Genomic DNA, 12,618 nt, shown 5'->3' with positions numbered 1-12,618 from the left:
AATGTTTTTTCTGTCTTTTTTTTTTCTTTTTATAACAAAAGCAGCAAAAGATTGAACCATCCGTCCCTCTGTCTAAGACGAGCTTGTGCCCAGAGACAACTCTGCACCATTTCTGTGTTGAGTTGATATCTGACTTCTGAGGGTAATGTGGTTTATGAATGCAACCTTGGACTTGACTGAGAGCTAGCGGTTAGTAAACAGTACTCCTGGAATCAGGTGGCAATTCTGGTCATGTTTACATGGCAGTTTCTGACACCGTTTCCCGAATCTGGGGGCATGAACATTACAGACATCCTATGGTGGTTTCCAGTCGTCACCTTTAAACACAAATTTCCTGAAACAGTCTTGAACATTTTCACAATATTTTGTTCTACAGATCCTTTTAAGATCGAAAATTCTTTGCAAACATACACAGATATTTTTAAACTTGCGGGTGGTGATAAAATGTTTAAATTTTCTACATAGAACAATAAAAAAATCATATTTTGCTACTTGTGTTTGTTATGTAAGGGTTAAATGATTGTATAAATTCTCATACCAATTCAATTCCAGACTTCTTTTTTAAACCCTCATCATTTAGTTTGATGGGATTTAGAACTATACTTTGGGACCAGAAGGACGTTTACTTACACCGACAATATTGTGATGTTTTATGTAAATTTATAAGTTGTGCAAATTCCTTTTGACACACTCTCTCTCTTTCTCTCTCTTCATACCCGTACACACACATATTATTTGACTTATGTATGTATACGATGTATATAATAGCAGATCATTTACAAAATTCATTCACACTATAATACTAGTGTAAGAAGCATTACCTTAACCATTAGTGGTGATATGGTGCTCTCTGGTGATGGTTTTTAGAACAACTAGAATTTGAGATAATCGCAACATTTCCAGCAGAGGGCGCCAACAGACTGTTTACCCACAGAGGAAACCTTCTTATCATCAAGATAACATGGAGGAGCTTCATGTACAGATCCCAGTCACACATATACACACACTTCCTTTTTGTGCTGCTGCTTCCCAATATTGCCCATTAACACACTGAATCTGCTCTCTGCTTTCTTTTATGTGTTCATCTCTGAAGAAGCTGACTTTTCCACCTTCCCTTCAGTTTGAACGTCTCTCATTAAGTTTGTCGTATTCAGTTCATCCTCAATCAGTGGGTCTCCTTAATGAAAACAGACTCAAACTATTAGTCACACTCTGTCCAGATTAAGCGAGTGTCAGGGTCAATTATATTATATTAAGCTGTGGCAATACCTACTGTAGACTGATATGTGTGTCTGGTGTGTGCGTGTGTTTGCACTGTACACAGAAAATGGGGGAGAGTGTCAGATTAGGGATTATCACAGAGATCTCACTTCCGTTTGGACATGGCGTTTTGCAGGGTATGCTGTTCACAGCTGAGGGATGTGTCACTCAAGTAAACAATCCCAGGTGGAGAGAATAACTGTGTGATATTGTAAAGAAATATGGTGTATACACACACACACACCCACACACACCCACACACACACACACACATACAGCAGGAGTTCTCATTACAAACAGAGTCAGGGAAAATTACAGTACGGACATTTGAGAATGCTCCCTGTAATTGTTTGCAGGTTACACAAACACATTTGCTGTTTGTGAAGTTGTACTTCTGAGGACTCTCACCATGATGGTGCAGTTAGTTTAGTGGAAGGGGAAAACTACGATGAACATTGGTGCAATTAAAAATATATAAACATGTTTTATTACTTCTTCCAAGATTTGTTCCCAAAGCTGATAGTTTGACTTCTTTCAGCCCCACAAAACAGTTTTAATAAACAATTTTACGACATCATTCTTTTTTTGGATTTTTTAAATTTATTTATTTATTTGCAACTCATCCCTTTCCATGGTAAGCACCACAAGCATGCATAAACTAAGATAAAATCTGACTAAATCTTATCCAGTTCAGCTTGTAATTTTAAGATACTTGATCTTTTTGCTGGTTAAAATTTCTTCGGTCTCCACATATTTCTTTCCTCAAGGTCTAAAAATGAACTTGGATCAAAGTAAACAGAAGTAGACTTTCACACAAACACGTACAAAAGGGCCAAACTGAAACAATTAGGAGGAGGGGAAGTGATACAGCTCATTTGGACAAGAACCATATAGTCAGATCTGCAGCAGTGCCAGGAATTAGACAAACAGTTATCACATTTCAGATGCAGTTAGAAAGTTTTTCTCTTTTTGTCTCACTTGTTTCGACCAGAAGAAAATTTTTGAGACGCAAAAGATTTTTTCCCAAAGACTGACTTGCTTCTCCAGTCCAAGCACAAACTTTTCTGGTCTGGATGTCAAGCAAGAAAGGTTGATCCTGTGTGCACGATCCGTGACGGCAGAATTACTTCCAGGCTTGTGTACTGTACCTGTGAGTGTGTCTACATGCTCTTATACAACAAGTACTTGAAAAGCAGCGTACCGTGGAGTGAACGCTGTATGCTGCTCAGCCTCTGTGACCTTGGAATCAGTGACACACCCCTCAACCCCAGAATGCATTTCCCGTGTGTTACTGAGCACGGTTCACCCACGGAAACATAGACACTTGATTGGAGTGCACTCTCCTGCTAAAAGCTTTATTCTCTGTCCTTTTATATTTAGAATGTGTAGCAGGAGCAAAAAATGTACAACCATTATTGGCTGCAGCTTTAGGTCACGCAATCAGCGAGCAGGCCTCTTAATTGTAATTCCATGGGTGGCTGGCCGGGTTTCTCTCTCATTACAGCAGCAATGTGTGGGGGATGCACAACAAAAACAAGTAAACACTACCTCCTACTCACACGCCATTCATAAGATTGTGTTTGTGCATGGCTGCTTAATGTATGTTTGCATATTTGTGAGTGTGTGTGTGTGTGAGTTTGTATAACAGAGGCCACTTACCTGTTTTCAAACAATACAGGATAAACTCTGCAGCTGTTTAGTTGGCGGCTCTGTGACGCAAGTTTCACTGCATAACTGAACAATTGGCCACTTGACCTTCGATGGTCAACCAATCGCAAGGAATGCCTTGGATGTTTCTCTTGGGAGAGGAGGTGCTGCACGGTGTTAAATGCAAAAGAAGAAAAACTAAATAAATCTCAAGTGATGATGCAAGTGCATAAAGAAAGCAAGTGTTATCTCTATCCTGCACTTCGCACCATTAGGAGAGGGGAAAGGGAAGGCAGTGCATTCAGGGAAGGAGAGATTTCAGATTCCATAAGAAAATAAATCACTTTTACTGGAGTATTTATTTCACAGTTGTGAATACTAAATTCTTGGAAGAATGAGATCTTAGGACTAAAGCCTGAAACTTCATAATGTATTGAATTGAAAACCGAGTCCTGAGGCTGGCCCACCTACAATTTAATGGATTTATGATTTAGTACTGAGAGAGAGATCATTCCTCAAGACTAGTGCTGTCATTTTATTTGAATTGATGAATGTTTTAAGGACATGAAGCGTTAACAAAAGGAAAATGACTATTTTCTTACAGTTAAAGTTGAGAATGCCTTCATGATCATGATCCAGATATGTGTATTAAGAAAGACATTTACAATGACACCTTACATGGTGTACACAACCTGCTGTGAATATTAGTGTTTTGTCCCTGCAACTGATGTTTTATCATGCCTGACCAAAACTCAAATTTCACACATTTCTTTTCTGACCAGGTTCCACACATAAAACTTGAAATATGTTGTAAGTTGCAATATTTCAAATCATTAATATTTTTACAAGCTGCTAAGATGTTGGCGTTATGGATGATGTAAAACCAAAGCCTAAACAGGAATAGATCAAAAACACTTTGATATAAAAACCTTTATAAGCCTTTAGATGATGATGATCATCATCATCATGATAATGATGATGACTATGATGAAGACTGGAACTATACTGAGTAGTTTTATGATGCGTTTTAGTCCCCAAAATGAAACTGTTTTCTGTAAAACATACGCCGTCATCTCCCAGCTGGACACCTCGGCATCCTGTGGAGTTAATTGACTGAAGCAGTGCCACCCAAAAATGGGTATTTCTGATATAACTGCGCTGGTTGAGCCTTTTGGGTTTAAGATTTAAAGCCACAGAGGTGGGGGGTGTACAGGGAAGAAGAGAGCACGGATCCCATGACGCTCCACAATGACATCACCGGGTTTGAACGAAGCGCAAGAGAGAGATGGGAGGCACCCCACTTATTAGATTTCGTCGGAAGGTCCTGCTCGCAAGAGAAGATGCTGCTGCGCGTCAGGGAGGGAATCGGTTACGTGCGCCAGCGGTGCGGCTGACTCACAGCATCCCGAAGAACTTCTGGAAAAACAAGGATAAAAGAAATCAACATTTTGAGACTCTCAAATGTGAGCTGTTTGCAGCAGGGGATTGTTTCACTGTACCGAGGAAGCGTTTTGGTAACATCTGGCTTCGTGCGCAGGGTTGGAGAGCTCGAGCTTAACTTTGCGCCCTTGCCGTTCAGAGGACTGGAAACGGTGATATGGACACAGATTGCCCTTCATTTTGAAACACAACAATAAGTTTTTCTAAATATTTTACTTTTACTTCGCTTTGAATGATGTTTTTTGGTCTGTAAAGGCGCGTCTCCAAACGAGGACGCACGGGATTGCACAAGTTATTGCCTTGACCCGATCTTTTCTATTCAGTGCTGCCCCGCTGTAAATAATTCTTAATCAAATTGCTTCTAATTTAATCTTCTCATCTTCAAGACAGTAAAGTGAAAACCAGGAGAAAGTACAGAGCATAAAGTTTGCTATTATTATTATTATTATTATTATTATTATTATTATTATTATTATTATTATCATTAATAATTATTGGGGGCTGTTGTGTAACTGTATGGGCTGACGCAGCCCATCAGAAAACATCTTGTGTTTTTCTTGGAAAAACTGTTTCAAGAATCGCAAGAGATTTCTTTCTGGAACACACCGATCGGCGCCCTGACGCATTGCCCTGGACGGTTTTGTGTACTTAAAATGGACTTGGAGGACGTGCTGCGGAGGGTGAAAGGGATCTACTATCTGGAAACAACACAGAGGCAAAACTAGAACAGCTGAGGTAAATGTGAAATCATTTAAATTCATTATAAACACGCTTTTACCTTCAATGCAAATAAAGTAAGTTTATCTGATGACAAAAGCGCGAGATAGCTCATTATTATTATTATTATTATTATTATTATTATTATTATTATTAATAATAATAATTATTATTATTAATAATAATAATAATAATAATAATAATAATAATAATAATAATAATAATAAATAAATGTTTTCAGTAACTCCTCTTTTTCTCGTTTCCTTCCTTTTTCAGTCTAGATAAATAAAGCCAGCATGGTCTCAGTTGTGGACAGCAGCTGCTCCATGGAGCTGAGCAGCTGGAACAGCAGTGTGAGCAGCTCCGGTGCGTCTGTGCCATGCAACCAGAGCGTCCGCGCGCTCGCCCCTTACTCCCCTGAAGCCACGGCGGCCTTCGCCACTGCCATAACCTTAATGGTGGTCTTCACCATCGTAGGGAACATCATGGTCATCATCGCTGTTCTAACCAGCAGGTCGCTTCGAGGTCCGCAAAATCTGTTTTTGGTTTCACTGGCAGCTGCGGACATTTTAGTGGCAACTCTCATCATCCCATTTTCACTGGCCAATGAACTGCTCGGCTACTGGTACTTCAAGTCTCTGTGGTGTGAGATCTACCTGGCGCTGGACGTACTTTTCTGCACTTCCTCTATTGTGCACTTGTGCGCCATCTCATTGGACCGCTACTTGTCCATCTCCAGGGTTACTTATGGCCGTCAGCGGACTCCCAGACGGATCAAAGCCGCCATTGTGGTGGTGTGGCTCATCTCTGCTATCATCTCCTTTCCTCCATTGCTCTCACTTAACAAAAGTGAGGGAGGTGACTCAGGGAGTGATAGAGGACCTCAGTGTCAGCTGAATGATGAGCGCTGGTACATCCTCTACTCCACCATGGGCTCCTTCTTTGCCCCATGCCTCATCATGATCCTGGTCTATGTTAGAATTTACCAAATAGCCAAGCAGAGAACACGTTGCCCACCAGGGGAGCCCAGGAAGGACGGGGTCGGCTGTGCAACACCGAGCCAGCCTCCACGACACGTACAAGCCAATGGGAATGATGAAGACAGCACACCCCCCTCATCCAAGAAAACCTCAAATGCCAGGCCCCCCACCCTTGCTATTACACCTTCTCCATCCCCAGGAGACTCCCAAACCTCCCAAAATCCCACCACTAACAATCTCCTGCAACCTCCATCCCCTTCTCCAGCCATGTCTCCTGTCACCACCTCCCTTGATCCTTCTCCTCATGGGCCGTTGAGCCCCTCTTCCGCGCCCCAGTCTGCCCCCAAAACCAAAGAGGAGGGGAAGAAGGGCAAGCGCAAAAAGGCTGACAATAACAATGGTGACAGCTCAAGCACGGAGAGCGATATGGAGCACAGCCAGGGAGGGGGTCGTGGCAGCGCCAGCATGCCAGGGTCACCTGCTGGAGGGGGCATTCATTCCCCGGCTTCAGTCAAACGCTACCGGGACATGATCGCCACTTCAAAGGGGGCTCGGCTGGTGCCAGGAAGGAAGTCGAAAAAAGACAACAACCCTGGTGCAGCCAGGCGTAAGGCAATGATGAACAGAGAGAAACGCTTTACCTTTGTTCTAGCAGTGGTCATTGGTGTCTTCGTGGTTTGCTGGTTCCCCTTTTTCTTCTCCTACTCTCTACGGGCGGTGTGCCCAGAGACCTGCATCATCCCAGATCCACTTTTCAAGTTTTTCTTCTGGATTGGCTACTGCAACTCCTCCCTCAATCCGGTCATCTACACCATCTTCAACAAAGACTTCAGAAAGGCTTTTAAGAAGATATTGTGCAGAAACACCAAGGGTACATTTTTTTAGCATATAGAAAGATGGAATATGGATTAAAAAAAAAAAAGTAGATATACAAAAAGAAAGAGAGGCTACTTGTGACATGATGCATAAAAAAAGCAATCATTTCCATTTTTCTTTTCAAAATACTTAAAGGGCTGTTTTAAAAACGTTGGACTGTGGAAAAACCTGCATGAAATTAAGAACTGAAAGACACTTTTGCAGCCACAGTACCCAAACAGTCAGTCTTGGCTGTGAAATTCCTGCCTGCATCTGATGGACACAAATATTTTGCAGGATATAGGATGAAAACAAGGACATGAAAAAGAAGCTGAGCAGGCTGACTACTTTCAACTGCTTCTCACTTTGGTACTGCTGATAAGAATTTGAATGCAACATTTTATCTCCAGATCACACTGACTAATGGATAATGCTGAAAGACAAAGTGATGCATCACTGAGGAAAGGTATGCACTCTATAAAACTGCTACAAGATCTATAAACAAGCAGGATCAAACAGACAATTAACTTCTCAATGTGAATAAAGACTATTTTACATATATAAATAAAATAGTATTTTGTATATGTATATATATATATATATATATATATATATATATATATATATATATATATATATATATATATATATATATATATATATATATATATATATATATATATATGTATGGGTGTTTTCTAATGTGTACTCCAGGACAAATGGGTAAAGAAGGCAAGTGACCTTAAATTCCTGTGAGCCTGGGGCCTTTTATTTATCAGTACAGAGCACAAGGAGGACACAAGGTTAGTGGTGATTTCTTACGTCTGCAGTCTTAATTTGCCCAGCTGCAGGGCAAACATGTGTTCCTTGATTTTAAAGTACAACAACAAGAGAAGGTTTCTAATGATCTCAGATGTGATAGCACAAACAAGGGCACCCTTTCAAGCTTAACCTGTGGACTTTTCTGTGGAAAGCCACCTTGCTCTTGGCTTTGTCGGAGTTGAAAATGGACACAATCCTGGCCTTCACCTTTCCTGAACTAAAGAATGAAATGAAGTGCGGTTAAATTTGGGACTTAGTGGAAAATCACATGTATATAATTGAGATGTAGAAATGAGACGACGTGACTCCATCATCCTCTTGATGTGTTGTTTCCTGTGTTTAACCGGACTATTGCATTAACGGACCGCCCTTAGCAGATCTTCCAGTCTCTCAGTCTGTGGACAATTAAGCAACAATCAAAACTTGCTTTGAGCCTTTTGAGACTCCTTTTGCATCTAACGGGAGGTGCATCTGCTGAAGACTGAGAAAAAAAAAAAGTTCCTTTAATTGAAATCACAAAGAGTATTTCCTATCACTTGCAGCAGTATTTACCAGGTAGACATTTTACACTGACTGTAAAAGACAAATGAACAATGCAAGTATGGATGCGTGATGTTACCCTTAATTACAGCTTAATTACAGGATTACATGGCGAAACATAAGGCTGAGTCAATCTGACGACGCCTGTGGCAAATTGTTGGCTGCAGAGGACCTCCATATTGGCACTTTAGGTTTGTTGTTGAAGGGCAAATGAAGATGGATTGTTTTGTTTTGTTGTTTTGTTTTGTTGTTTATTTTCTCACCACCGTTTTGACAAAAAGAAAAAAACAAAATGTGTGCAAACGGCACACATCCTTATTGACTTTATGGGACAAGGGCTGTCAGCAGCAACACTTCAATTTATTAATTGTCTAATTCTGCTGACCTGTGTGTGTGTGTGTGTGTGTGTGTGTGTGTGTGTGTGTGTGTGTGTGTGTGTATGTCTGTATTTGTATGCATGTTGACTTTTTTGATTTTTTTTTCTCTGTAGAATTTGTCAGTGCCTCCTTTGGCTGCTACATCCTACAGATCTACTGTAATATTGATAAGAGCATAGAACAGATTTACTGTTGCAGGCATCACATTGCTGTCTGTCACATGAATGTTTCACACAGTGGGGAAGATCAGCACTATATATCTCTACATTGAGACTGTCTTATTGAACTGAAAGTCGGTGTTTATCTGTAATGCTATCTGAATACATGGCTTTTTAGTAACTACCCTCAAGGGACCAAAGAGCCTTATAGGACACCAGCCTGACTCAGTGAAATCTGGCTCTGTGTTGCTCTCATGAAGTATTAGTTTACTTTTGGTGTATTTGACGAAAAGACGCCGATTGAAAACATTGTTATTTATTTCAAAGTACTCTGTGTTTTCTGTCAGTTACCTATTTATTGTGATTTTATTCTGAAAATGAAGCAAATCGATCAAAGAGTGAGAACACTGTACAGGTTTTTAATTTCTCAAATAAGAGCAAGACATGGCTTTTTACATTATGCCACTAAAACTCCTGCTTTGTGAGCTAGATTTGATTTTGGAGTTTGTGTATGTGTTGAATGAACAAGAACTTAAAAGTATTGTGCATAACGCAGAATGTGCGCTGCAACTTTTGTCATTGTTTCATCTAGCTATAGTATCGTAAAATGTTTCATCAGAGATGCAAGCACATTCATGGATGTACGATTTATCAAGCATACTGCAGCAGGAACATACTCCTCACCCCTGCTATTGTTGTCAAAGTTTACCCGCAATGGAAATCGAGGATGAAAATGTCAATAACACCCACAGCTGGTTTCAGGTGGGTAATTCACAGGACATTAAAGCTACAGTCCATATCTAACGGAGCTGCTAGGAGATTTGAATAACTGATTATATCAAATAGTTGTGAGCAAGAGTCCCATGTACTCGTATTAACTGCTCCCTACATTCATTTGAAATGGTTATTTTCTCTCCGGAAGACAGCTATAGCTACAAAAATAGACACAGAGGTCATGGTTTCATGGCTGTTTTCAATAAATATGGTTTGCAAAGCTGCTCAATCTCACCAACCATAGATTGCCTCATGAGGAGAGACTGCTGCTTTGTTTATTTTTTAAAATTAAGAATTATGGCTGAAAGGTGACAGATGCAGTAATCTGCCTCTCGATCCCCATCCTTGCCTGTATTGTGTTTTTTTCCCCCAACTGTGTTTTGGCCAGACTGCTAGGTCTAAACTTTTCAATCTTCAATCTCCCATCTGTCATCAGCCCGCTCCAGTTTGGAAATAAAGCAACTTGAAAAAGCATGAGACATTCTCCATTTTTTAAAAATACATTTTTACATAATGAAGCATCGTGGCAAAGAGACAGATCATTTTCGGGAAGAGAGTTGGGAACGCGTGTCCACATATGCGAGAGTTATACGAGAATGGTGTTTTTCTCGCATGTAAAAAGCTAAATGCATCCCATAGTCATTTCCAGTAGTCATGAAAGAGCCATGAAAGACAACCTAACATCAGGAAATAGCACATAACATTTTTGGCTGATGACTATTCAAGATGTCACTGGGCAATGTCCTATCACAGTGGGACATGAGAAGTAGGCTGCAGCCGGGACAGCACTTTACTGCCTACTGCCAACACACACAAGAGGAAGTCTATAAGGAATTAGAGTATGTTGCCAAATGTCACATATGCACTCACACATACTGAATATGTCATTCTACACCAGCCGCATTCAATTGTATTCTAGTCATGAGATGTGCAGTCCACACACAACCCTTACACACACACATACACACTTGCTTGTTGTGACAGCTTGTTATATTCGAGGTCATCAGGCCTTTGGTGAATTGTGATTGATTTGGGCAGTTTGGAGATTTCTCTGCATCAGCTCAGCCTGTTTTTCCAACACATACACGGACATGCATTCATATTTTCCGGCCTTAGAACACGCAACTGCAGTGATGCCCCACCTTTATGTCCCACAGCTTCATCTCAATATTCATAGCAGTGCCGTGATTTAAGCTTCACAAGGAGGTGAACCGATAACTTATCACGGCCAAGTGTGGGGAGCAGTGGGGTGTGTGTTTACAGTGTTGTATATTCATACAGACACATCCTCCCAAAGCTCTTGATTCTCTGCTCTGAGCTGGAATACAAAGCAGGACTGCTCAGGACAGCGGACCCTCCACTGCAACTTAGGCGGTGTAAAAAAAAAAAAAAACCCACACTTGAGCTTGTTGTTGACTTAAGAAAAAGAAAAAAAGAAAGAAAGAAAAAAAAACTTAAATAAAATGCACACTTCTCTTTCTCCTTCACAAGGAGAAATCCAAAGTGCAAAACATAATGTTAACTTTTATTTACAAATTTCTGGTGTGGCATGTATTTTGAGGATGCTCTACTACTTAATTTTTTATCTTTTTCAATATTTAAAGTGGGGATCGTGAATCTAATATGCATATGTGTGTAGCTGTATGTAAATGTGTATATATGGGCGGGTGTGTATGCGTGCTTATGTATATGCATATGTATGTAGGTTTTTCTCACTCTCTCTTATTCTCTCTCTCTTTTTCTCTCTACGAGGTGTTTTTCTGTTTTCTCTTCTTTTTGATTCTGTCCCTCTTCTATCTCCCCGGTTCGGTGTCCAAATATCAAGGGCAGCATTATAGATATAAAAGTAAATTTGCTCAGAAGACACAGCATCCAGATAACCATTCTGCTTGCTTAAATGCTGGACAAGACAAAAAAGAAAAAATGCACTTTTGTTTTTAGACGTTTGCGATAAAAATGTCATTTTTGTTGGGCCAAGGCGGGTGTGATAGGAACTATTTTAGAGGCTGCTGTGTGACTGTTTAACAGACTAAAACCTGGTGTTTAAAGCATCTGATGCATTAACACTTGATGAGGTCAATAGGGATCAAAGTTTGGTCCTATATGGGAAAAAATATCACTTTTGGGCTGCTAAGTCAAGTAAAGGGGTAAGTTGAGAGGTAACGTTTGGTTAAGGCTGAGTCTGAATTAGTTTTGGTTAAAGTGGCGTTTGGAGTTGGGACTCATTTGTCCACACAAAGGATGACTGCACAAGTTCATGTGCGATACTATGTTTAGGAGGCTCAAACTGAACACTCGATCTTAAATTAAAACTATGAATGCAGATATTTTCAGTATAAATGCTTACCATAAAGATCTTCGTAGGACATTAAATTTTCTATGCAACTACCCATTACCCGTTACCATAGCAACGCCTGTTCTTTTTTTCTGGTGAAAGAAACACTCAATTAACTCAAGTTAGACGCATGTGCTACATGCAGTTGCTTAGTGCAAGGGAATTGGGAAAAGACCTGCAAATAATTAAAGCAAATTAAGAAAACATCTCCACCAATCTGACAAGAGGCTAAACATTGGCAAAAAAAAATTATGCAAATTCAGAGAACACTATCAAATATTAAACCAGTGCAAATAGCTTACAATAAATTGCAAATGTCTTCATAGTGGAGTGTGATAAACCCATCCAGAACTAGCTTTATGTCTCCATGCTGAGTAGTGAATATGATGCAGTAGGATAGCAAAATGAGCTAACATTTTATGCTTAAGTTTTATGCTTGTTTGGTTTGCCATGTTTTCACATACAAGAAGGACTCATTGCAAACCTATGGTTTGTTGTTTACTCGAAATTAGCCCATAAATTCCAGCAAAGTAAGTAAATTCACATGACTAAGTGTGAATCAGGTTTCTTTATCTGGCTGTTATGGGAGACAATTTAATCAGTTTATGGTGATTAAAATAGATCTGTTTTGCTTTTTTAAGTTTTACTGAACAATAAAATAACTATACCTTAAACTTTCCGCTTGGCAGAAGCCAAAACTCAGCTTGTCTCAT

The 12,618-nt window shown here is 40.0% G+C and overlaps 1 protein-coding gene across 1 annotated transcript; it reads left to right on the top strand.

Annotated features, from left to right (window-relative positions):
- Positions 1-5,360: 5,360 nt before the first annotated feature.
- adra2b (adrenoceptor alpha 2B) lies at positions 5,361-6,929 on the top strand (the record flags this gene model as incomplete). Its single annotated transcript, XM_079251472.1, has 1 exon — positions 5,361-6,929. One exon carries the CDS (start codon positions 5,361-5,363, stop codon positions 6,927-6,929), a length of 1,569 nt encoding a protein of 522 aa, XP_079107598.1.
- Positions 6,930-12,618: the final 5,689 nt, after the last annotated feature.

This window comes from Telmatherina bonti (genome assembly GCF_933228915.1).
Source record: "Telmatherina bonti genome assembly, chromosome: 13".
NCBI classification, from domain to species: domain Eukaryota; kingdom Metazoa; phylum Chordata; class Actinopteri; order Atheriniformes; family Telmatherinidae; genus Telmatherina; species Telmatherina bonti.
Note: the sequence above shows the minus strand (reverse complement) of the source record. Positions and strands in the feature narration are given on the sequence as shown.